General features: G+C 45.1%; 1 protein-coding gene across 1 annotated transcript in view; it reads left to right on the top strand.

The window, feature by feature from the left end:
• Window positions 1-8,900: 8,900 nt before the first annotated feature.
• CLRN1 (clarin 1) overlaps window positions 8,901-27,606 on the top strand; it is a 38,178-nt gene continuing 19,472 nt past the window's right edge. The window contains exon 1 of the mRNA XM_001489624.4: window positions 8,901-9,412. Within this exon, the coding sequence (XP_001489674.2) occupies window positions 9,160-9,412 (253 nt within the window). The 5' untranslated portion in view covers window positions 8,901-9,159. The remainder of the gene's footprint in view (window positions 9,413-27,606) is intronic.

The following is a 27,606-nucleotide window of genomic DNA, read 5'->3' as shown; positions in this document are numbered from 1 at the left end:
ACTGCAATTTCCTATTTTTCTATGCTAAGAAAGAGGTTAATTCATGTTTAACTCCTTGCATGAGAAAATATCTGGAGGGCTATATGCTGAGTGGTGACATTCCAAGATAGTTTAATTGTTTTCCTTTTTTTAAAGGTATACATCACATATAGTAGAATGCTCCTTTTTTTAGGCATACAGTTCTAGAAAATTTGATGAATGCTTTCAGGCATGTAGTCTCACCACGATCATCACCCCACAGAGTTCCCTCCTGCTCCTTAACGGTCAATACAATTCCCCCACCTCCAGCCCCTGACAATCATTAATATAAATTTTGTCCTGACATCTTTTGTCCTGACAGATGTCATATAAATGAAATCATACAATTTAGTCTGACTTCTTTCCTTGGCAAAACCATTTGAGATTCACGTGCTTTGGTGCATGTATCGGTTGGTTGTTCCTTTTTACTCCTGAGTGGTATCTCATCTGGTAGGTGTAACTCAGTTTGTTTATTCACAGTTTGTGGACATTTGGATTGTTTCCATTTTGGGGCCATTATGAATTAAACCGCTATAAACATTTGTGTATGGGTTTTTATGTGGCCATATGCTTTCATTTCTTCTTGGTAAAAATCTGGAGTGGGATTACTGGGTCATATTGAAGTGTATTCTTAACTTTTTAAGGAACTGCTAAGCTCTTTCCCAAAGTGGCTGTGCCATTTTGCATTCCCACCGACACTAGTAACAGTTCCACCTGCTACGCATCCTCGCCAGGAGTTAGCATCGTCAGTCTTTTTTCCCTCTTCATTTTAGTCATTTTAAGAAGTGGGTTGTGGTATCCCGTTGTGGTCTGATTTTGGCTAATCTTCTTGAGCATCTTTCCATGGCCTTATTTGCCACCCATATCTCTTCTTTGGTGAAGTGTCCGTTAAAATATTTTGTCTACCTTTTTATTGGTGTTTATTTTCTTATTGTTGAGCTTTGAGAGGTTTTAAATATATATTCTGTATATAAGTCCCTTACCTGATATGTAGTTTTTACATATTTTTTCCAAGTCTGTGGCTTACCTTTTTGTGGTTTGTTTTACAGTGCCTTTCAAAGAGCAGAAATTTTAATTTATCATTTTTTTTTAATTTTATGATTCATACTCTTTTTGTCTAAAAACTCGTAACCTAAACCAAGGTCTCAAAGATGTTCTCCTACGTTTTCTTCCAGAAGTTTTATATTTTAGGCTTTACATTTAGATCTATAATACATTTCTAATTAATTTTTGAATAGGGTACGCTTTTCCTTTTTAAATATCTTTCTTAAAGTAATCTTTCTCATAGTGACTAGACATTTCTCATGTCACTAACATGAAGAAGTCACCGGCTAGCCCAGCTTTCTTTCCAGCAGAAGTGGAGGCAGGGAACGGAGCTCGGTTCTCCTTCAGAAGGATCCCAGGTCCATTCAGTTTGCACCTATTCTCGGCAGAGCCCCTGGTTCCGCCCGCGGGCACTTTACATCCTTGACAGACAGTGCCATGTCTGGTCTGCCTTGCTGGTAATTTTCAGCATGTGATAAGTCAAAGAGTTGACTCCCAGCATGGTAGCTCCACAGGCTGTTCCCACCCAGCCTGGGGTTCCCGGCGCTCACCACCCCTCCCCACCTGTGTCTGCCCATCTCGGAAAGAGACTGTAAAAAGAAGGCACTCACAGCTCTCTAGGTTGCTTCTGGCACAATCTGCCTTTGTTATTTTTCAAATAAGGACTATGCACAGAGAATATACGCAGAGAAGTCAGAAAATTAATAAAGATCTTGTATTCATTTCAATCTGAATCTCCTGGAAAGGGACTCCCATCCTGTTACAAGAGCTTAATAAACTGTCTTGGCCGCAAGATGAAAGTGTTTTGTTCTCACACTTCACTGCTCTGGTGACCAGCCTGTGCTTTACCATCCAAGGGGACAGCACTGTTTTTCTAAGGTGCATAAATATGCACTTTGTTCAGGATCTTCTCACGGGTGGACAAAATATTTATTTTTGCCAATTAAACTGCGGGAGAGAGAGAGAGAGAATAGTTATAGTACAAGGAAAGATTCTTGAAGGATGAGTTCACGTGTGATCTGCCCTGAGGGGCAGAAAGAGGCTGGCCGCTCTGAGTAGCGCAGGCCCTGCAGCTTACAGATTTGCCGAAGGACACTGTAGTCTGGGAAAGCGAAGAGGAGGAAGGGACCTGCGTTCGGGAGAGGGCTGTTGGGAGACTGAGCTGGAGCGAGCGGCCCGCAGTGGAAGTCAAGCCCCAGATCCTCGTGCCTAATTGTGCTGTCATCCAGCCCTTCTCATGGCCAGCTAGTGAGGCCACCACTGGACAGCAGCCAACCAGCACCCACAGTGGGCCCACAGCAGGGTTGCCTGTCTGTGCCCCAGGACTCTTGTCAGCCCTCCCACCCCTATCTGTTCATCTCCATGATGTCAATCCTGGGAAGTTCAGCAGCCCAGGACTCTTGTGGTCCCTCCAGAACTGGACAGCGGGGCCCAGGACACTGTGGGGGTAGTGACAGCATGGAAGGGAAGTGCTGGGCCCTGAGGAAGGAGGGACCAGGCAAGGGCAGGCGGATTGAAGGCGTCCGCTGATCCAGGGCAGTGTTGGGCACAGAGGCCCTGTGACAGGGGACGGCGGCACTGACACCCATGTGCTCGCGCACCACTCATGGGGGCCAAGGCAGCTACCACACATCCTTCACTCAGGCACCGTGCCAAGAACCAGGCGGCGGGAAGAGCCAATATCAGTGCTTCCCAGGAGTTTTCTTCGGAAAGCAAACAAACAGGTAAAAGCCTAGGAAAACTTTGGGAGCACAGACCTCCATTTGACTCCCGGGAGGGAGAAGGGTGACACAGGAAGAAAAATCAAGCAATCATTTTGGGCAGTCTAGGGCAATTCGAGGCCTTCATTGGGGGGAAAGGACTCTGCTTTCTTCCCTCTTTCTGCAGACTAGCCTTCAGTGCTTTGACTTGTGTCTCTCAACGCACTTCTAAATTTTCAGGAGCTAGAATCTGATTGCTCCAGGGGACAGCCTGGTGGCACCGCTTGGCAAGCCATGCTGTGGTAGGCATCCCACATATAAAGTAGAGGAAGATGGGCATGGATGTTAGCTCAGGGTGGGTCACATAGTGCACGCGTGGCTGCCACAGGGCTTATATCTGTGCTCCTGATGGAATTTCTCAAAGGCAGGGCTGAGGGCTGGGCAGACACCCAAAGGTGCATGTCATAGTGTGATCACACTTTCAATCGTCATTTCACACCACCGACTCCTGCCAAGCTCATTGTCTAGCTAATTGTCTTCTCGCGACAAGGCCTGTCAACCCAGGTTTCCCCAGGCAATCACATTTCTTGCTGCTTTGGTCCCGTCCTTAGAAAGTGTTCAGATCATCTTGCATCTCCATTGGTCATCAACTGCTTTCAGCTGTCTCTGCCGACAATCAGTACTCAAATAAAGGTCTGATATGAAGGTAAAATTTTGGATGAGGTACAGTCCGTGTTTTTATGCAGGTCACTGATAAAAACGTATGGATGAGTTAGTCTAAAGATCTCTCTAGCTAGCACAGCTCTGTAAGTCAATACTCCTTGTTTCTGGAGATTTGACAAGATAAACATCCACCTAATCGTACTATTTTCCAGTTCTTCACCATGAGAACATTTTAGGAGACTTTGCGATCTGTCTGACTAAAATTAAGTTATCCTGCTACCTGGAACATCTCAACAGAGGAGGGTGGGAAATCTAACACTTGCTCCCAGGAGTCTGAAAAGGAATGAGCCGATCCACGGAGAGCACTCAGTGTAGAGCTGGGACAGAGGGAGCCCCCATCTGTATTACATCTTTGTTAATGTTGCTACTATCGTTTCATGCAAATCCTCAAGGGAGTTGTCAGTATTTTAAGCGTCACACACCCACACAAAGGAAAACAGTTATACAATAGCAATGGTTGGTAACAACAGAATCAAAGTACCGTCTCAACACATCTGCCCCAGGTTACGTCAACGAGGAAAATGCAGATCGATTTGCCTGGAGTACCAGGAATCTGGTCCGTGCCTTCTTGGGAAAGGAGGTGCCTCAGACTCTGCTGTCCTTCTTCCTTCTTCAGATTAAGCGACTTCCCTCCCTCCTGTAAATAGTTCAGGCGTTCAGCCGGGTGGAGGTTTAAGTATCAACATAGCTTTGGTGTGAGATACGAACAAGAAACCCAGAAAAATCGGAGGGAGTCACGTATTTTATTTGACACGGGCAGCAACTTTCCTCCACTTCTGCTGGCTCTGCGGCAGCTCTCACCCTAAACGTCCCCACAGCCACCATCAGCCCTGAGGCCGCCTGCACTGGGCTTGCCTCCCACCATGGGTTCGTCTGTTTTCCCAGAGAATTTTGCTTTCTTTTTCTTCCCTCCCTCAACCCTTTCAATCCTCTAGTTCAAGCAATTAGCTCTACAAATATTAGCTGCAATCAAGGTCTAGTACAGGCGGCAATTTTCCCCTAATAAATCAATCACTTCTCCCCGCGGAGTGTTTTTTTCCTTTCCGTCATTAGACATTACAATGCTACTTGAGGATCACCAGCAACTTGAATTAGTCAAGAAACGTCAATCAAGTTTGCCCGATTTTGCTTTAAAGATGAGAAAAATGGGGTAGATTCACAAAGGCCTCTTGTCTCAGAATAGGAAGCTTGACAAACCCTTGTTGAATCTCTCTTAGAGAGGCCTTGGAGTATAATGACCCATTTGGAAGAAAATCGAAATCAGTATTACCAGTGACAAAGCAGACAAAACCCAGAAACTCTCGTTATATAATCTAAATATTAATAACTGGAATGATCAGCCATCTCGTTCTCTAGGTCGTGCAATATTCCATAAAGTTAACAGGTTAGTGCAGCAAAGAAAAAAAGAAATAATCTAGCAAATGGACAAATTTTGATTCTATAACTTTCAAAAAGTTTTTTTTACTTAGAAGGGAATTAAAGGATCATCTGGTGCATGCATATCAAACTGTGCATCTCAGAGCCGACTTTAGGGTTGGGAGTGGGGGGGCTCTGAGGGAACAAGGAACAAGAGGGCCCCGGGGGCAGAGCTCCTTGACCCCCCACCTCCAGTATAGAAGCTCCATTTTTATCTCTTATTCCATCCAAGAGTTCAGCTGAGGAAATGATTTTTCTGGTTAAAAATAACTTGAGAATTGCCAATGTAGCAGAGACCACTCTTTTCATAAATGAGCGCAAAGAATGCCAGAGAAATGAAGGAATTCTTAGTTTAGTGGTGAACCTGGAGCCACACCCTGGATCACATCTTTCTACCCAGTTCTCTTTCCACACTCTTCTATGCTGTCTCTCACTTGTAGGGAGAAAATCAGGTAGGAATTGCCAGGCCTTTGAATTCAGGCCCTTTTCCCTTTTCCTTTTGTTTTTGAATGACCGTATGAAGCCAAATTAGTGTGAGAAGAGGCATAAATGTTGGAATTGCAATTGTCCTCCATCTTCCGGATATTTCTAGTCACAGTGAAGAATTCTATCATCGCCCAGCACCTGACAGAGTCATGAGGGTGGAAAGGCCTCGTTCCACTTTCTCTGTCACCAAATGTGTTGCTATTAAGATTGAGAGAAGTAGAGATTTCAGTTGGGTACTTGGTGAAAACTTGCTGACATTAATGACTCAAATTCTCAGAGAGAATGCAAGGAAAATGGTGTCATCACTGTCATTCAAGACATTTAAGATGAAATTTCAAAAGAAGGCTGTCAGGCATAATGCCTGCCAGGTTCTATTATCTCATCCTCAGAGGGTGGATCACACACGCTCCTATGCAGCGTGGGTGGGTGGTGTTGAAGTTGGAATGGAAGCTGCACAGAGAGGAGGTGAGGTGGGCGTTGGACCCAAGGCGGGCTGCTTCACAACCAGAAGACATCGCCGTTGACATTCACATGGTGACGTGGGGTAAATGTATGATCCAGGGCCTCATCTTTAGTCTTGGAGATGCTGAAACCTGATCCCATCAGGACATTTGAACGCGACCATGATCTCGGTGCTGAACAAAACTCTGGAAGTTTGAGCTATCAGTGGCAGTGCCAATTTCTTAACTTATAATGGGAGTATTCCTCTCTGGTGCCTGGATGTTCGTGTCTGCATGCTTTCTGGCATCAAGATACCTGCAAACCCTAGTTCGTAATCAGAAGGCAGCTGTGTGATAAAGGGTACGCTCGAGCCCGGGATCTCAACCTGGGTGGCAGATTGCCATCCCTTGGGGTGCTCTGACACTGAGGCCACACTTTGAACTCAAATAAGCCTGAATCTCAAGTAATAGGATCCAGACGTCAGTATTTTAAAAATCTCTTCAAGTGATTCCAGTGAGCAGCCGAGGCTGAGGACCACTGGGTTAGAGCAAAGAGGCCGCCCATCCGGCTGCCACGAGCCCTGAGTCCTCATCCTTTCCACACAGGGATCCACACTCCTGCCTGATACAGGTCACTGGGTTGGTTGGTTGTTTAAACTGGGAACACATATAGGTTTGACAATTTTTTAATTTGCCAAGTAAGGACATTAAAAATTAACTACCATTATTTCATTAAAGAAAGGAAATCTTAACAACAAAAATTAAGAAGGACATAATTTCAGGATGAAAGATGAACTCCCTACATTGTATTTATTCTTCTCACGTTCCTACAGATCAGGGAAAACTTCCCCATAGAGTGGTGCAAACCAGAGGACGGGTGTGACGTAATTGCCCTCTGCATCCACGGTCACGGCTCTTCCTCCTGGACAGCTTCAGATACATTTGGCTGGATTTTAGCTCATTAAACCACCGTCCTGTACTGACCACCCCTCTTGCCAGATCCTTTCTGTACAGGGATTAATAGTATTGATTATGTTGTAGATAATTTCTGCTCCCAGGGTTGGAAATGTTCTGTCTCTTCCAATTACAGAATATGATGATTTAATGAGCTTAGCTCTTCTCAGACATCTTAAACTGAGGTTTCTTGAATGGGTTTGGTACACGTACCCCCAGATAACCGCTTTGGGGGACGCTGGTGCTCCCTTGTTTTGCTCGTGGATGATAAAGGCAATTACTCTAAATCCAATGGAGAATGCATTGGAGGCAGAGAGCCCGCGTTGAGTTGTTTACTGTGTGTGTCACAGCAGGTGAGATAAAAAGGCTGACTTATACCGTAAACCTAATTTTGAGTACCTCTTTGGAATCTTGTGTATGCCCCGCTTCCTGAGGCCATGGTTTACGGTACCCCTCCCTCCCCTGAAGGGACATTGTCATTCTTGAACCAGTTCTGTACTTAGTTGTCTATCTTTAACAAGACAGCCTCTGGCAACTGCTGAGAGAGCATCGCTGTGCCAAGAAGTCTAAGACTATACCTCAAAATTCCCCTCAAAGCTCACATAACCTAGAGACTCACTTATGCCAACAATGGTGTGAAACAAATCTTCATTTATTAATTTCTTCTAAGCTGCCATGCTTAAGGGTGGATCGAGAGAACAGAAGCTAGCATAAACACGTGCTTTTGACCAATTGGTAAAGTCCTACTTGCAATGTCTGTGCTCTCCAAGCACCCAAGGTGTGTAACTAATAATGGGCTGCTCTGCCCTTGTTAACCCAGCCCCACCCAACCTGAAGAGCTTGTCATCTCTTCAAGGTCAAGGTTGGCTTAGAATAACACGCAACTGTTTATAACACGTAAACCTCAGAATTAAAAGACCTGGGTTTGAATCCAGCTCCTCTACTCTCTTAGGCAAGTTGCCAAGCCTCAGTTTCCTTATCTGTAAAATGGGGATACCATCATCATCTTCACCACCACAATCTTCACCACCATCATCATCTTCTTCATCATCACTTTTTATGGTAATTGTGAGAATTAAATAAGATAATTTGGGTAAAATACTTAGCAAGGTGCCTGACATGCTAAGTTCTAACTACAAGTTAAGAAATTTTGTTCTCGAAGTTAAGAATTCTTTGTAGGTCACAGCCTAGCACAATAACAAAGCATTCGATAGATGCTTTACGTAAATTTCAGTAAACTCGTAAACACACACACACAGGCCAGTCCTGTATCTGTTTGCAGAAGGAGGAACCTCATTGGAAGTGCAGAATTAAAAAGCTGTCACTGAATCCTGAACTTTGGTTTTCAGATCTTGAAATCTTGAAATCGCTACTTCACCTTGCTCATGACTTTGGCTCTGGTCTCCCTCACCCATTACCTCTGCTGGGCCCCTGGCTTTTCTGGGCGAATTCTTAGAGCCACCCGTCTGACCACAGTTCCTTCTCCCCACAGCAACGCCCTTGTCTTCTTCACAGATTCTGGCACTTCTTGGACCCAGAACCACACGTCCCTGCTATTGTCCTGAAGCAGCCAAATGTTGTAAAGGAAGGCATGTAGAAATCTAGATATCTGCACCTGCATCTCCATATTCTTGTGCGCCAGGAAAAATTGGAATCAAATTCTCTATTGACACATTGATTCTAAATCATAGATCTGGGAGAAAAGGAGTGAGGAGGACACCCTCGGGGCTGGTCTAGGGCGCTTTGTATCTGTGCAAAACCCAATTCAGTTCAATATTTTATCCTCCTACAGTTAACACTTGTCAGAATCAATTAATACCAATAAATAGACCAGTTCTTCCTATCTCTGCCAAGATTCCTCTTCTCCCCGCATCAGAAAATGAAACACAAAAATAAAAACAGATCAATAAACGAACTTCTCAAGTTGCTGAAAATTCACCATAGGAGCCAAGCCTGTTTCTGAAAGTTTCAACTCACCCAATCAGACAACAGGCTGAGGGAGGGGTGGGGGGCATTTATCAAGTTACGGGGAGGGCTGCATCTGTTACCTTAGACCTCTGTTACCAAGAGACACAAGAGGAGACGCTCAAGGCAGTTTGAGGGTTTTATTTTACAGATTCTTAGTCCAAAGATTTCAAGTTAGAGAGAAGAAGCCGCTGAAAACGAGCGAAGCCAGTAAGCGTGGTGAAGAAGCCCCCATCCTGGCATTCTACTGACATTTAACCTGGTGGGAACCACCGTCCACGGCGAAGTTGGCCTTTCATCTGGGATCCGTCCGCTCAGCTTCAGGAATAAATGCAGTCAAAGGGGCAGTCGCTTCCCGTCACTCACAAAGGTCTTGTTTTTGAACCTCACCCTCTCAAAAGCCGTTTCTCATCATGCCAAACCAACAGAAAAAAGTGATTTTTTGCATGGCCGGGGTGTTAAGCTTCGTTTGTGCCCTGGGAGTTGTGACGGCTCTGGGGACACCATTGTGGATCAAAGCCACCTTCCTCTGCAAAACAGGGGCTCTGCTCGTCAACGCCTCGGGGCAGGAGCTGGACAAGTTCATGGGCGAGATGCAGTATGGGCTTTTCCACGGAGCGGGCGTGAGGCAGTGTGGGCTAGGAGCGAGGCCCTTTCAGTTCTCATGTAAGTAACAATTGCATTTGAATTATTTAATCCTTCAGGCAACCCTCTTCCAAGTGTCGTGAGGAATTATTTTTAAGAGCCTTGCACTGTCTATTGCAGGATTGTTTAAACAGGTGTGAACCATTTGAAATACCTAGGACTCTTCTGAGTAATTTCTTCTTTCTAGTTTTTTTAATTTTGTTTTTATTTTATTAATTATTTCATCCTCGCCATTTTTATTATGACAACATATAGTTAACGAGTTACTATGGAATTAAACTTTTTGAAAAGACAAGCAATAAAAGTTCTTCTTAAATATTAATATTTACGTAAGAAATTATGGGGTCTTTTTAAAAAGGGGGGCTTGGAGAAACAGAAGAGCTGTAAGAGAGGATCTTTGTCTTGTTCTTTAAAAAGGACCAGTGTCACACGCTCCTTCACCAGTTCTGGCTGCTTTTCCTCCGTGCCCATGACCTGCTTCCCTGTCTGCCCCCCATCATCCCTGCTAGGACCTTTGCTGCTGATAAATATTCTTTGTTTTTATTTTTTTTTAACCAATTTGGAATCACTTGTCTATAGAAATTTAAAAGGATCTGCTGTGCTGACTGGGAAAGAAATAGACGCCCATTTAGGATAGAAAATTTGAACCTGATTGGCCTTGAAATCATGTAGAGAATGAATATGAGACAGATTTTTCTGTCATGATTTTTGTGAAATGGAAGTGTTATCCTCAGTATTTATAACCTGTTTATCTTAAGAAGAGAATTTTTAAAAAATTACCATGTGAATAGGCAACTCATTAAATGAAAATTAATAAGAAGTCATTTGTTATATCTCTCACAACACACATTCAGAAATTATTACTATTTCAAAAGGGCTGGTTTGGAACAATCTTATGAAGACACAGCCAGTAAATTACTGCATAAATCACTCTTCAGGAAAGAAGGTTACCAATTGAGGCATTTAAAATGAATTATTATTTTGCCTGGGTGTTTTTTTTCTCTAGCATTGGTAGAAGGCTAAATTAATTGAATTTATTATTAACATATGCAGTGTCTAATTAAATTTCAGCACTAGTCTATTTATATTTCTGCAAGATTCCTTATATCTTCTTAGCAGTCATTGGACACCAACCTTCAACTCACAGAGGTTATTAAGTGATATGAATTTTCACAGGGCTCCAGAAAACTCCCCAGAATTCGTCTTCAGCTTTCAAGAAATTATCATCCACTAGATTTGATGAAGTGGATACCGAGTCTTTTCACTGACTGGTTTTAGTTCATTAAGGTAATGGGGCTGTTAAGAGTTGCTTAGCTTTCCTTGGGGGAAAAAAACAACAAAGCAGAATATCATGTGATTTGCAACTGTATTAAAAAATAAAAAAGGAGAAAAGATGAGTGAAATGATTTAACCATGAGTCATTGGCAGCTAAAGCATGAGTAAAGCTTCTCACAAATGAATTTAAACAAAAGCGGGGAATGTACAGTGAATTTTCTGGAGCCTTTGTATTTTCTGCAGGGAAATGGTGATTAACTTTACTCATCCCATAGGATGTGTTTCAAAACAATCATGCGTCTTCTGAAGACTTACTGGACACTGAGCGCTGTGCGTACTTTGTCTCGTTTGGTCCTCGCACGGCCGCATTCCACTGCGGTGCAGTGAATGGTTTCCACGGCTGGGTCTCAGGCTGGCCTGTCTCTGATGGAGTTGTTCTAATCAGGTGTCCTGCCCTTTGCTTTCTGTGAGGACTCAGAACCGGTGGGGTTAGACAACACCCTCACCCGTCTCACAGAATTGCATCAGTCCCCGCGGTACTCTGACATTTCCCCCAGCCGAGCAAAGGAAATCTGACGTTGGCTCGTTTGTTCTCTGGTGGTCAGAACCCTCTCTATACGTTATCCTCAACGTGTGAATGCCTCACCCATTTCTATGAGGCCCAGTGAACAGACTTACAGCTTAACTTTCTTCTGCCTAAGCATCAAAGCATCTGCTAATGGAGCGTGGGAGAAAGATGGGAAAACTGTGGAAAAAATAGATCCAATGGATTCCCTAAAAAGCATCATGTCACTTAAATAAAGACCCCTCTCCGTGTTAAAAACTTTCTAACGAATGTGCTTTAGGACACTTGTTTCCTCTAAGGTGACACCCCGATTGCCATAGAGCTTGGTGGTCCTCATATCCCCGTGCAGAACGCCCTCCGCCTGTCAGCGATGTTCCATCCACACATCCTCGAGGGAGGAGAGTCCTCTGACCTCCTTCCTGTGGGAAAGTATAGCCCTGTTCCTATGAAAAAGTAAGAGGCTCAGCCCTGTCTTCTCAATAAAGGCCTCCTTCAAGCAAAATCCAGAGCCTCCGAGGAGCTCGGGGTGGACGACACTTTTCTGCTTCTTCCAGAGCCAACTTTATGATTAGAGCACAACTCGTTTCCCAGAACTTCCCCCTTTCTCACTATCCCTTCAGAAAGTTAGGAAGAAAACATTGGGATTTGCAGAAACTTCCCAGTGCAGGAGGAATGGAAAAGGCAGCACATCGAAGGGTCAGTCACCTCGTGGCCAATTTTCTTCATGTAGTCGTGTCACCATCAGTTAATAGGAATTTCTATTTCAATTCTGTTGGCTTGCTAAATGCTACCTTGCTTACCAAGCTTTTCATTTAGATCAGCGTTGGCCAAGAGATATATAATGCAAACCACAGATGCAAGCCACATATGTAATTTTAAATGTTCTAGTGGTCATATCAGAAAAAAATCAAAAAGGAGACAGGTGAAATCAATCTTAATGACACATTTTCTTTAACGCAAGACATCCAGAATACTGTCATTTTAAGATGTAGTCATTAATAAAAAATCATTGAGATACTTTACCTTCTATTTTTCTGTGCTAAGTCTCTGAAATCTAGTGTGTGTTTTATACTTACAGCACACCTCCTTCCAGACTAGCCACATTTCAAGTGCTCACCAGCCATTTCAATGCAGCTAATAGCTGTCATACTGGACAGCGCAAATTTAGATGGAGATTTACTCAGGATAAATTGGGCGTTGATGGTGTCCATATTCTAAATGAATTTTTGCTTGGTTCTGCTGTACAAGTTTACATGTGTTATTTTTATGTGCAACGTATGTGTCACTTTTAAAACCCAGATATATGGTACAACATGAGGATGAAGAATGGACCAGAAAAGTAGTTAGGCAACATTGTCATGTTCGTTCCTATTAAAAGTTCCCTATTGCCCACTCTATCACTTTTAATTATAACAAGAGCCCTCCCTGCCAGGATGCACAGTTATGCTGGGGAAGCTTCTGCTTCGTTTACTCTGGCTGCTTTTCATCCGTTTATGGGTCAGTGGTTCCTTTTCTAGAGGTCACGAGCATTTGTACCTAGCACACAATTGCATTCGTTATAATGAAGGACTATTTTCCTTTCAAGGCAGCACAACTGGTGGGCTTAATTTTTCCTGATATGTCACCTGTAGAATTTTAATGATGATGTTTAAACTCTTAATGTAGCCATCAACACAAAAACTGCCAGTTTCGAGCTCGGTGTGTGTGGGTGTGCTTCTGTTTTGGAAGTTTGAAACACTGCAGAGCAGCATCAAAATATGATCCCCAAGAATCATATGGTATCAATCATTCCTAGATATGCTGATCTATTCGTTGCCAAGACAGTTCAATGAGCTGGTACAAACATATGGAATATTTTTTTTTGAAATGTGAAAATAAAATTTAACCGATCGTGTATCACAGCTTGCGACTTTAGACATACTTTTAAAGGCATTTTAATTTGGACCTTATGATTGAAAACTTGTAAAAAGCTTCACAGAGATTTAGCTTACTTCATATTTTAGAAAAGCAGAGTTTCTTTACCAAATGAGGCATATGACCTAGATTGCAGAGAGGATGTTGGAACTACTTCTGTGAGCAAGCAGGTGGCTTCTCGAACATATTTTGCAGTAGAATAGTTGGGACTCAGGGCTCTGACCATTGCTGAGCATTGGCGCTCTATCTCCAGGGTCTCCTGCAAGTGCGACTCCTGCCTCCTGCTGACCCCACCTGCCCCAGGTGACCTACTGCTTACCATCCTGCACACCCTGCATCTCTCCTGTCGCCCTGCCTACCCATGGCAGAGCTGTAGGGTCTTTGATGAACCTCCTCCTCATAACACTGCCTGTCTCCCCCTCCCTTGGTTCACGGTCCAGTGGCGGGAGGGGGACGGAAGCCATTTGCACTATTGCACCCAGCATGCATGGGCCCCTCTGCCTTTTAGCTCAAGGCCCTATTGTCTAGTCTCATTCACCCATGAAAACAGTCCAGCAAATAGAGATTTTGTTTTCCTCCCATTGAAAAAAAGTGATTAGTGGGATAGAAGATAGTCATGTCTAAGAAGCACTAGTGTGGAGGGAAAACCTTCGACTTCTTTCAGCCAAATAATTGTTTCCTTCTTTGTCCTTCCTAGACCTTGATGTTCACTCTATCGTTTCAAATCACCTTATATTATAAGTATTTGAGAATGTGCACTTCTCTGCAAGGAGATCCTGAGCTCCAAGAAGGTAGGGGCTGCGTATCATTCACCCTAGCACTCCCTCAAACCAGGGCCCAGCACAGTGCATGTCACAAAGAGGTGCTTAACAGGTGTTTGTAAACTGATGCTCTTGAGATGATGCAACCTGGGTTGAGGCAGGTGTTGGCCACTCACTGGGGATTAGACCTTGAGCAAATAATGTCACCAAGTTGGTTTCCAGTTCTTTTATCTGTAAAATGGGAGGTAAACCTGGGTGATCTCTGACATCTCTTCCAGTTCAAACGCTCTGTGAACTACACAGTGAGGGGCTGGCTCTTCTAGACAAGGTCCTTCCAGCTGTAAAATTGCATGGCTTCAGTAACCTCATTGCTTATAGACTCCTCTGACAGATTTTGGCTGCTGTCATTAGAAGTATTTATCAGGACCCAAACAAATTTTGTTATCAAAGTGAATGCTTCTTTTCTTCCTTGTTGTATCATTTTATTTTTTGTGTAGAAAATTGCAGCCTAAGAAGGAGAAAGCAAAGACTGGGATGTTTTAGAATTCCAAAGGAGACGGGTTAGTGGGTTGCAGAGAGCAGGAGCAGCCACAAACACCCCAACAATCTAGACGGTATTGTCGAGAAAGCAAAAAAGGCAGAAGGTCAAAGACAGTGAGAGGCCGACCTCCTCCTTCCTCTGTTTCTCCTGGCAACTCCTCTTCCATCCTCCCGAAAATTCTCCTCGTTCCTGAATCTGATTTCTTAAACTGATAATGGGAAGAAGTCAGGAATGACCAGTATGTTCAACACTCCAAGGGGAGTCTTTACCCAAAGGAGGCACTTAAGCAGAAATTGTCCTCGAATGGATGAAAAAATAGGGGGAAAATGCTTTTGAGGAATGGAGCGTCTGGTTCTCCTTGCCTAGTCCAGGAAAAGAGCATTTCTTTCTCCCTCCTCCCTGACGACTGCCCCTACTACCCTTACTAGAAAAAAAATCCACAGAATTGGCTTTGTTTGACAGTTATAATTTTGCATATACGGGTGCGGGCACACTCACGTGCACACACCCACCCCTTCCTTCCCTTTAAATTACCCTCCCCCTAACAGCCAGAGAAGTCATGGAGCCCGGCTTTCCTGAGACACAAAGCAGAGCTGAGAGGGCTGCCCGGAAGCTCTCGCGGCAGGACCTATGGGGGCTTCTGGAACTTAGCGCTGGGGTGTGAACCTTACCTGTTGGAGGGTGACTCCACGTTTGCTCTCACAATCTGCTGCTCCGCTCCCTTTTCTAAACTGAGGGTGACTCGTCTTCCCGAGGACTTTCAGACAAGCCAGGAGAAAAAATGCTGATTTCAGCTGCTCACTGGCTGCCTCATTTTGCATCTATTATCTCCAACCTTTACAGGGGAGATGTTATGATGCTGTTCCTCCCGAACAGATACGGAAACTGGAAACTCAGAGAGGTCACAAACATTTCCCAAAGTCACAGAGTTCGTAGATCGCAGACCTGGGATTGAAATCCAGATGCTCACTCCTCTGCCGCGTTCTGACTCCTTACAATATGCGAAAAGGATACAAAGAGATGAAGAACATGTAACAGGAGGCTTCAGTTTCACTATCTATTTAAAAAGTGACGTTGGTACTTCACACGAGCTGGTTCTCGAATATCTGTGTAATGGTCCTTGGCCTTAAGACTTGAATTCATTCACTGCCTCTTCATTTCACATTTCAGTGGCCCTGATGTTGAAGCCCCAACCGTTGACCTTTGAAGGTGAAATATTCAAGCCAAGCTTGCTTAATAATCTAGGTTGAGCAGGTCCCATGCTTATGGCTAATCTTTGGGTTACATAATTATATTACCTTGACATTGATCGTTTCTGTTGAAGGCAGAGCTGTCTGGTTGCACACGTGTTTAGCTGACTTAAGAGCACTGCCAAGGAAAATCTTCACGGTACGATCTTCCACGTTTGTTTCTTTGACTATGACAATTACCTCACCGCACCAATGACCATAGCGGCGGCCTCTTTCCTGGGGTGACACAGTTTCCAAACAGAGACAGGGACAAAAAGAAAAGCAGGTACACGGCATGGGATTGACTTCCAAAACCGATATTTCATTAAGAGCCAATGGGACAGAATTAGAGCACAAATTAAAATCTCATTTATTTAAAAAATGCAAAATAGGGGCTGGCCCCGTGGCCGAGTGGTTAAGTTTGCGCGCTCCGCTGCAGGCGGCCCAGTGTTTCGTTGGTTCGAATCCTGGGCGCGGACATGGCACTGCTCATCAGACCACGCTGAGGCAGCGTCCCACATGCCACAACTAGAAGAACCCACAACGAAGAATATACAACTATGTACCGGGGGACTTTGGGGAGAAAAAGGAAATAATAAAATCTTTAAAAAAAATAAATAAAAAATGCAAAATAAAAACTCATTTTTATCCCTGAAATGTTTCAGGGATTTCATAAAGTTAAAGGCATATTTTCTTAAAACAAAACATCTACCTTAGATGATGACAAATGTGCCTTTCATCTAGTCGTGCAGCTGGACACACGGACTGGTTGCGGTGTGATAGACTTTTATTACAGGTTTGATAGAACCCACGAACAGCAGACGGTACCTGGCAGACTAATTTATGCAGGATTCGTATTCGCTCCCTCTCAGCATGTTGTAACAGTGGCAAAGCCGTTCTTGGGAGTTATTACCCCAACATAATCATACCCTGTGGATTAGGAGCAGTTAAATGGGGTCTGTTATCAGAGACACATATGCGACAAAGCAGCTGTCGTCCCTAAGCCACCATGGGTGATTAAGGCTCACCGATGGGGCTGCCTCCAAACAGGCTTGAGTCCAGTAGATACGCTTCAGCCGAGAGAAATTCAGGCGGGACTGAGAAAATTGTATTTTAAACGGTCCCATCATACCATCAAGTCTCCTCGTTTGAAGTGCCGGGGTCATGGATTTCATTCTCCCTGACCGGGCAGCCATCAGAAGCCTGGCTCAATACCTGGGTGTGCGATTACGGGTGATATTAAAACAGATGCATGCCTTGAGCTCATGTCAGGGAATGTCTTTTACTGGATTTTCATAATGACCAGCTGCAGATGGGCTGAGGGGAAAGTCAGATCAAGAGCAATTCTGTAAAAGAAAGAAATCTTCTCTCTTATTCTCTTTCAAGAAAATGAATAGCTGAGCAGAAAGGGGCCAAACACAACTTTTTTTTTTACATACCTTTTATGTGAAGGACAAGTTGAGAAGGAAACCAGGACCTCTGAAGCTACCGCTATGGCTTTAATCTGAGAAAAAGTGACTGCACCGTTGCTGACATCATTATCAGAGGCCACCTTTGTTTGGAGGGTGTCACAGATGGCGGTGCCTGCATTTTACATCTGGCCAGATGAAGGCGAAAAGGGCGGATGGGGTCTGAACCGTTAGATCGGTGGTCTGTAACCCTTGCTGCGTTTTAGAACCCCCCAGGGAGTCGGTACAACTGCCGAGGCCAAGACTCCACCCCAGACGAGTTGACTCAGGGTCTCCGGAGGCGGGGCCTGAGCGTTGAAATGGTTTAGAAGCTCCCCCAGGGATTCTGATGTGCAGCCTGATGGAGGACAAGACAGGTGGAGTCAGGTGAGGCCAAGAGTCAGGAGCCCTCACGTGAGGGATGGATGGGCCGGGCCCCAGGAGGAGCGCAGGGCCAGGAGCAGCAGTTAGCTCTGTTTCCACACAGCCGGGAGGTTGTCTGGTCAAATCCCAGCTGGGATCCTTGGCTTCCATTCCTTTAGCTGCTTATTTCCGTGAAGGGGCTCACACTTTATCACACCCACCTGGTCGCAGAGGGAATGACTGGCCTAGTGGACAAGTTTGCAGTCAGAAGATGAGCACCCTTGGCTCGAAGCCACAGAGGCTTCCCCTCCCTTCCAAATCTGCTCACCTGTTACCGGAGCCTGCTCTCCACCTGGTCAGAGTAAAGCAGCCTGCTCTCCACCTGGTCGGGGTAAAGCAGCCAGCTCTGCCCTGGACAGGAAGACTTCAGCCATCCAGCCCTGCCTGCCACTGAGTCAGGGAGGCTGCCTAATTTGGCGGAACTTGGTGGGAAATCTAAGCCACGTTCTCCAGCACTTTACGGGAAATGAAGCCAGCATGTTGACCTCCATCTGCCTGTCTCCTATGTTAGGGTCTCCTCCTTCCACAGAGACTATCGGGGGCCTCTTTAGAGGTGTGCCATCAGCTCAAACATCACTTTAGACGAGTCATTACAGAGAATGTCCAAGAAATTGCACAAGGGAAATAGAAGCGAGAATGGGAACACTATATCAGGCACTGAGGAAAGCGTGTGACAGGTATCAAATAAGTAATTAACTATAAATCCAGAGTTCCTGGATTATTTACAGCAGTAGTCAGCCACCTGGTCAGTAAAAAAAAGTAAAAATCTGAGCTACAAGGTAGAAAGTTCGCCTGATTCCATATAATCTACGGACTACAAGCAGGGAATCTTTGGTCCCCAGTATGGATGCCCAATAACTCCCACTCACCCCAGTGATTGGTCCTGAGACTTGGCAATGCAGACATTGCCCCCGAATTGAGTTCTTGTATCTCCCACTCCTCTCAGCGAAAATGCAACTCTCCTGCCACTATCATCATGTTAAAAAGTATTTAAGCAATTACTTAAAATTTACAAAGAGCTTTCACATAAATGATGTCACTTGTCTCTCTCAAAAGTCCTTTAACTTATTTCTATTACCACTCACACTTATAGATAAGGGAGCCAAGGTACACAGAGGCCCACAGGAGCAGTAAATGGCAAAACCAAATTAGTCCCAAACTTCCCCAACTCCAAAAGCTATGCTTTTCCCAAGCTGCCATGCTGCCTTTCAGTTGCTGCCCGGCTGTCTGTCTCTGGTCCCACCAGCTCCCCCACCCTGCTTGCTTGGTGGTACGTGATGTTCTAACAACCTAATACACTTGGTTAATGCCGAAACATAGCTTTAGTCTGGATTTACTAATTCTTATTTTAAGAATTGTAGGATAAAAGATATGACTGTTAGACCAGAATCATAATAGATGAAAGGAGAACAAAGTTTCAGGATAAAATATAACAGAAGAGCCCAGCAGAGAGAAATAAAATAAACTTTAAGGCAACTGAAATGGAAACCATACATTTGGAGATATCAAATGAAACATGGATTAATGTCAAGCAATAAAGGAACACACTTAGCAGTTAGTAAAAACAAATAGTTCAGTATCTTATTCTTAGTACCCTCCAACGATCTCTTGAAAACAGCATGACTTTACATGTAAGACACAAATTCTTTGTGAGTTAGAGTATATGTGCCCTCCTCCCCCCTGAAAAAAAAAAAGATCACTGGGTGCCTGCTATGTGCCTAAATGTTCTTCTAGACTCTGAGCATGTGAAGGCAATGTTCATAAACAACTAAGAGTCTAGCAGAAGTGTGTTTAAAGAACCATCTCCTCGGAAGAGCTATACAGGTACCTCAGTCAAGATGGGGTAGGTCGTGTTTTAATAACAAGTAAGTCCAAACATCATAGGTTTAAATCAACAAAGATTGATTGCTTGCTCCTGGTGCATATTCATCAGAGTTCACCTGGACGGCCATTCCGGGATGCAGTCACCATCTGGAATGTCGCCAGTTGTCACAACGGAGAGAAAGAGTTGTGGAAGTGCTCACTGGCAACTCAATGCTCTGACCCAGAACTGACAAATGCCACCTCCACTTATATTTTATTGGCCAAGGTTGTTACACAGCCACCTCCAGCTTCAAAGGGGCCAAGATGTACAATCCCATCATGAGCCCAGAATGGGGAAGAATCGAACTACAGATGGCTGAATAGCACTAATTACTATCCCAATTATTGCTTTTGTTCAGAGAGCTCCCAAAAAAGAGAGTTACTCTCTGTCTGGGCAAAGCACAGGGAAATTAGAGGAAAGTTCTTAAGGATTAGAAGTAGATATTATTAGACAGCATTGAGGAAGCTATTCTGAGGAAAGGAAGAGCATGAGCAAAGTTATGAAGAGCCTATTGTGGACAGAGTACAGAGGATGTGGGAGGGAAAGAAGGAGGGGGAAGATAAGGCTGGGAGGAAGGCAGCGACGGGAACATGAGGGACTTGGTTTGTACTGAGGCATTTAATGTTATCCTGCAGGCAATGGGAAGCCATTTAAGGATGCTAAGCAGGCACGTTACCAGACAGAAGATATATCGGAAGAAGACCAAAAGAGAGGTGGGGAGGCTGGTCAGGAGGCCCCTCTACCATTTGGGTGTCCAAACCCAAACATTGTCAGAGGGCTGGAAATGAGGGGAAATATTTCCAAAATAATCGGAAGCAAAAATCAACAAAACGTGGTGACAGAGGATGAACCCAGATTTCTGCTGGATGGGTAATTGTAACAATTCAGCAGGATGAGAAATACAGAAGGAAGGAGAAAGTTTAGAGCAAGGATGAAATTATTTTTGTTCATATTAAGGAGGTTCCACTCATGGACCAGTAACAAGAGATGTCCCTCAGTTTCAAAGATTTGGGGGTCATGGGAGGGGCCTGGGGTAGAAGCAGAGAAGTGGGAATCAGCAGGTCGGAGGTGGTGGTTGGAGTTGAAAGTGAAGATGAGGTTTCCCAGGGAGGGGAGTCGGAAGAGAAGATAGACAAAGATGTGTTCTAGAAAACACCAATATTTATGGGTTCAAGAGGAGAGACTTGCAAAGGAGACTGAGAGGGGAGGGTTGGTGAGCTGGAAGGGAACCAGCTGAGGGGAAACCATGGGAAAAGAAAGCTGCAACAAGGCCAGCAGTCCAAAACACCACGGGTGTCAAACCAGGGACCATGAAAACAGTCCTTAGTTTACACCAGAAGGTCCAGGGGACCTTTCCTAAAGCAGTCCCGATGGCGTGGAGGGGAAGGCAGGTCCTCGCAGGAGCTGAGGAGGGAACGGAGGGAAGGACCCAGAGGAAACCTGAGGTCAGGTAGCAGCTAGAGGAGCCCTAGGGCCAGGCTAGGAGTGTGTGCGTGTGTGTGCGCGTGTGTGCGCGCGTGCATGTGTGTGTGTGTGCACGTGCATGTGTGTGCGTGCATGTGCGTGCGTGTGCGTGTGCATGTGTGTGCGTGTGTGCATGTGTGTGTGCGCGTGCATGTGTGTGTGCATGTGCGTGTGTGTGCGTGTGCATGTGTGTGCGTGTGTGTGCGTGTGTGTGTGCGTGTGTGTGTGCATGTGTGCATGTGTTCACAATGAGAGGATCTTGAGCATGATTCTATGCTGAGGGGTTAGAGCTGTAGGGAGGAAAAGGCCAAAGACAGGCAGGAAAGGTGGGCGATGGATCTAGAAAGAACCCTGCGGAGTTGGAAAGGTTGGGTCTGAGACACAGGGAGAAGGCCAAGCCTTGGACTAGCGAAAATCTTTTTCACTAAGAATGGAGGGAAGGGGCATGAACCACTGGACCAAAGTGGCACTGGGAGGTGGAAAGGTGAGGGAGTTCCCCTGATAGCCGCTGTCCGCTCTGTGAAATGGGAGAGTTCGGGTCACTGGACGTTTCCAGCCTTTTGTAAACCAGGCCCCTAAGACTAAGGGACACAGAGGTGGGGGTGTGATCGCTGCTAGGGGGGTTTGGAACATCTGACAAGGGTCAGAAGGGGGAAAGACTGGACAAGGCTTTGCAGAATGGGGGGACCACAGATCAGAGGCTCGAGGGGTCACCCTCTGACCAGAGAGTGGGGGTAGGACGCAAGGAACACAGCCCAGAGAACGGAGCCCCCACCAAATGATTGCGGGAGGGTAACCTTCCTACAGTGAGCATCCCTGGGACCGCGTTTTCACTCCATGTCACTAACTTAGGACTCGGCTCTGTTTCGTCAAGCAGACCATAGCGGCAAGGGCGTGACAGCCTTTCTTCACATGCCGAGCAGGTTACACCCCGTGCCCCCTCCCTCCTGGACTTGGGTGCCTTCTGTTCCGCTATCAGGGGAGTGAAGCCAATGACCAGTTTCTTCTAGCTCTCTGTTTCTGACTAAATATCTTGTCAGAAATCTCTGCTTTCCAGACTTCACAGAGAAGCTGAGCTTTGAACCCTTGGGGGTGAAACAGTGGAGCTTAGTAAGTCCGTTACAAAATATAGCTGACGTTCCTCAAGTTACCTTGTATCTATACATAGACAGCATTCTTTCAGAAAGCACTTTGACCCAAGTGATTCCTTTCTTGGGAGTTCATCCAAAAAGGTTATTCCCACTCATCATCTACCCCCATAATAAGAAAGACAAAGGCATGTGCTTGAAGATGTTCAAGGAAGTGTTAGCTACAATACTGAAACAATGGAAGGCAACTCAACAGACAGCAGTACATCAGGTCAATGGAAAACCATGTAGTTATCCAAATGGTGGTTAGGAAGACAAGATGTACGACGCGGAAAATACTTATATTCTGGGTGAAAAGAACAGCATGTGACCTCAACACTGTATTATGGTTATAGCAGTGTAGGAAATAAATATTAGGGTCGACAAATATGTGTCCACCTTAATAATAAAGGAATACCTTGGAAGGCTATTCCAAGGAAATCTTGGAATAAAGGAAAGTCTTGCTTTTTATGTTGGTAGGATTGTAGGCGAAATTTTTATCTTCATTTCCATTTCATTGTTACAACATTCATCAAAAGACAAAAGTTCCCCTTTAACAGCTGGACCTTTAGACCCACTTACCGAAACCTGCTGAGGAGCCCGGACATCCTCCCTGCCCCTCCCGCCCAGCTCACAGGAAGGAGCTTGGTCGCGCTCAGGTGTGAGATGAATTCTTTTACCAAATCCCAAACTGTGAACGTGCTATTGAACAGCAGTCGGTTTCCACGTAACATGTTGACAATCCCCCAAGTATGTTAGATTAAAGTTTTTCTTTTAATAAAGAGATTTGAAATTCCATTCCAGTTGCCAATCAGGTCTTTCAATTTCTGAAAAAAACAAAAAACCATCCTGGGTCCTGTCACCCTCTCTGGCAGCTATTCTAGTCTATCTCCATTGCCCCAGATTCTCCCTGAAAACTCTTTCAGTTTAGCTCCTGTTGCCCCCAGCCCCCTGAAACAGCTTGCACCAAGGTCAACAGTGACTGCCCGACTCAATGGACAAGTTCTGGTTCTTAACCAGAAATTTCCGTCATAATTTACACTGCCAACCATCGTCTACACCCCTGGCCCCGGGGTCACTAACTGGACCGTCCGCTCCTCTTCCTTCCCTCCTTGCCAGTGTGATCCTAACTTCCTTCAAACTGAACCATGAGCTGCTGCCAAGAAATCCCAGACCTGCTACCCACGTCAGACTCCATCCCTGCATCCCAGTCCAAGCAAATTGCATCCACCCAACACATGTGTGTCCACAGCCACCCACATCAGACAGCATCCCTGCATCCCACTCCAAGCGACTGTCTCCACCCAACATGTGTGTCCACAGCCACAGCTGCGTTCTCCACACAGCAACGATCCCCCTGAGGAGGGGAAAACTGATTCTTGGAAGCAAAAACCACCCCTTACTCTTTAAAAAGTGTATATGTGTGCAATGGATTATTGTTCATCCATGAAAAAGAAGGAAATCATGCTGTTTGTGACAACATGGATGCACCCTGAGGGCATCATGCTAAGTAAAATAAGTCAGACAGAGAGAGAAAGACAAATACTGTATGATCTTACCTACATGTGGAATCTATTTTTTTTAAAAATCAAACTTATAGAAAAAGAGGCCAGATTTGCTGTTGCCAAAGGTAGGGGTTAGGGGGAGAGGGGACTAGATGAAGGTGGTCACAGGTACAAACTTCCAGAATAAGATAAATAAGTCCTGGGGATGTGAGGCACAACATGGTGAGTGCAGCTGACTCTGCGGTACGATATCTAGCAACGTTGCTCCGAGACTAGATTCTGAGTTCTCATCACAAGGAGGAAAAACAACTTTTTGTATCCAGGTGAGATAACGAATGTCAACTAAACTTTTTGCGATAACCATTCACAACACATTTAAGTCAAGTCACTATGCTGGACACTTCAAACTTATACAGTGATGTATGTGAATTATATCTCGATAAAACTGGGGGGAAATGTGACATATGTATAGGGACAGATATGAATACAATACAGAAACCAAAATACAATAGATCTATGGTATTGAAATCTCATGGGGGCAGAGTGATTAGGAGAAAAATAGAAGCAAGAAAAGGGGTGATGGTGTGAGGAGGTGAAGGGGCGGGGGTTGTAACTTTAGATACGGTGGTTAAAGAAAGCCTCCTGGAGAAGGTGGCAGTGAAGTAAAGACATGGAGGTGGGGAAGCAAGTCATGGGGCTACCTGGGGAATATCCAGGCAGACAGAACAGTAAGTGCAAAGGCCCTGAGGTAGGAATATTCCTGGCATGTTTGACGTACAGGAAGGAGGCCAGTGGCTGGAGCCCACTGAGCAAGGAATGAGTAGCAGATGAAGTCGGGGCCTGGCAAGGAGTCCTGTCATGGATGGCCTTGTGGGCCGTTGTACTGACTTGGCTTGTGCTCTGGGTGAGGTTAGAGTCCACTGGAGGGGTTTGAGCAGGGCGTTGATATAAACCAATTCATTTTTTAAAGATTCCTCTGGCTGCTGGGCTGAAAGTAGATTGTAGGAAGGAGGGGTGGAGGCAGCGAGACCAGTTAGGAAGCCCTCGCACTCCTCCGAGGGAGAGAAGGTGGTAGCTTAGACCAGGGTGGAGCAGCAGAGATGGGGAGAAGGGTCAGATTCTGAAGGTGGCGCCAAAGGTCTTCCTGATGGGTTGAACGCGAAATGTGAGAGTAAGAGAGGAATCAAGGATGATGCCAAGGAAGAAGGGAAGTGCAGCTGTTCTGAGATGAAGAAGGCCAAAGGAAGCAAGTGTGAGGAGGGGAAGACTGCGGGTTCGGTTTGGGACGCACTGAGATGCCTGCTCCATGTCCCAGTCAAGAGGTGCGATAGGTGATGGGAGGACGTGCAAGGGTGGGATTCAGGAACAAGTCTGGGCTGGAAATAGCCGTTTAAGAGTGTGCTAGGAAAAGCCACGATACTGGCCAGAGGACCAGGGGAGTGAGTGAAGGAGAGGAGGAGAGGCACAAGAACTGAGTCGTCCCCCGATGACTCAGGAGATGAGGATGAACCCGCCAAGTAGACGGAGACAGCAGCAGGGAGGGGGGAGCAGACCCGGGTGCGTGTCGTGTCTGGAAGCCAGGGGAAGACAGCATTTCCAGGAGGAGGGGCGAGCTGCTGTGTCACACGTAGACCAGGAAAGATGAGGATAAAGAATGGACCAGTGGGTGTGGCAGTTCGATGCTCATTGGTGCCCTGGGAACTGTAGCATCAGTGCTGTGTGTTCGAGAGAGAAAGTGCCAGGGGGAATGAGCTGCTGAGGGGATAGGCACCTCCCTGAGAGGTTTGCTGGGAGGGAAATAGAGAAAGGGGCCACCGCTGGAGGAGTGCTTGGTGAGAAAATGACACCACGTTTGTGTGCTGATGGGGCTGCTCCAATAGAGAGGGGGAAAGGGATGGTGTGGCAGAGAGAGGCGAGAACTCCGCAGCAGCGTCTGTGAGGGGAAGGTATGGCTCCTGAACGCTGGTGGAATTGGCCTTAGATAGGGCTGCACCATAGTGACCCTCTGCTGGGCACCTAGTACTGTCCACTAGGTACTTCACTCACTCATGCCACTGAATCCTCGCAAGTTTGAGAGAAAGGTGGAATTAGTCTTATTTGTCAGAGAAGGAACTCAGGTGTAGGGAGTTCACAGTTAGAAAAGAAGCTGGAATGGGAGGCTCCTCTGTCTAATTTCAAATGCCTGGCCGTTTCCCAGGTCGCCCTAGGGAACACCCTCATTTTACAGAGGGAACCAGGGACCCATCAATCTGCTCAGCGTCACACAGTGGACTAGAACCTGGGGCCTGACTCTCGCCCACTGCTCTTTTCTTCTTCACGACGCTCTTCCTTCCTGCGTGCAAGTGGTCTCCTCTGCTGCAGGTCTCTCACAGCCGGAAGACCCTGCTCATTCCAGACCTTGTTCCTCCTCCTCTTTTGTGCTTTCAGTCTGATTTACTGAGGTATAATTTACACACAGTAAAATTCACCCTTTTTAGGTGTACAGGTCTGTGAATTTTGACGAATGCATAGAGGCATGTAAATACCACCACAGTCAAGATACAGAACACCCCATCACCCCCAAAGTTTCCATCGTGCCCCTTGTAGTCAACCTCCTCCCCACTGCCAACCTTGGGCAACCACTGATCTGCTTTCTGTCCTTATCCTTTTGCTTTTCGCAGAATGTCGTACACGTGGAATCATACAACATGCAGCCTTTTGAGTCTGGTCACTTCCAGTTAGCATAACGCATTTCAGATCCGCCCGTATTATTGTGTGTACCGACAGTCTGTTCCTGTTCATTACCGAGTAGGGTTTTATTCTATGCGTCGGCCGCAGCTTGTTTATCCATCATCAACGGATGGATATTTAAGGTGCTTCCAGTTTGGGGGGAATATGAATAAAGCCACTGTAAACATTTGCGGGCAGATTTTTGTGTGGACATACGTTTTTAATTCTCTTAGACAAATATCTGGGAATGAGATTGCTGGGTCCTATGTTTAGTCTGTGTTCAGCTTTTTAAGTACTGAAACAACTGGATATCCATAGCCAAAAAAATTAATTAACCTTGGCAATATATGAAAGACAACTCAAAATGGATCATAGACTTCAGTGGAAACCTAAAACTGAAAAACTTCTAGAAGAAAAACATAGGAGAAATATTTGTGACCTTGCATTAGGCAAAGACTTCTTAGATTTGACGTGCAAAACGTGATACATAAAAGAAAAAATCAATAAATCGAACTTCATAAAAATAAGAACTGCTCTCCAAAAGACACTGATAAGAGACTGAAAAGACAAGCCAGATACTCAGAGAAAATATTTGTGAATTAGTTATCTGATAAGGGGCTTGTATCCAGCATGCTTAAAGAATTCTCAAAATGCAATAATAATGATAAAAAATCCAATAAAAAAACACAAAAGATACGAACAGACACTTCACCAAAAAAGATATATGGAAGGCAAATAAACACACAGAAAGAAACTCACAAAAAGATGCTCAACATTATTAGTCATTCGGCAAATGCAAATTACAACTACAATGAGATAAACTACACACCCATCAAATAGCTACCATTTTTAAAAACCTGCCAAGTGCCAGCAAGAATGTGGAACAACTGTGACTCTCAGACATTGCTGGTGGGAAGGTGAAATGGGACAGCCACTTCATTTCTTAGAAAGTCACACACACAGGAGCTGGGGTGGGGGATGGGCTGACTACGGAGGGGAAACGGGCAGTTTTCGGAATGGTGGGATTGTTCTGCATCTTGACTGTGCGCTGTATGCGGATGTCACAACTCACAGAACTAGACATAAAAAGGGAGAGTTGCTACTGTGTTAATTTTACTTTAATCTTAAACAGGGGAGGGCAGTAAAAAGCAAAGGCAGCAATGCCACTGTGTGACTTCAGGCAAGTTACTTAACTTCTCTGTGACTCAGGGTTTTTTCATCTATACATTGGGGATAAAACACTACCTTCCTGTATTATTGTAAGAATTGAAAAGTTTAAATCTCTAACTGTAACTTATGCTTTAATTTAGTTGTATTAAAACATAGTTTAATTTATATAATATATATAAAGTACCTGGAATACAGCAAATGCTATATAATTTTTGGCTGT

Source organism: Equus caballus, chromosome 16 (genome assembly GCF_041296265.1).
Source record: "Equus caballus isolate H_3958 breed thoroughbred chromosome 16, TB-T2T, whole genome shotgun sequence".
NCBI lineage: Eukaryota > Metazoa > Chordata > Mammalia > Perissodactyla > Equidae > Equus > Equus caballus.
The sequence above is the reverse complement of the archived record's forward strand: the minus strand, read 5'-3'. Positions and strand labels throughout refer to the sequence as shown.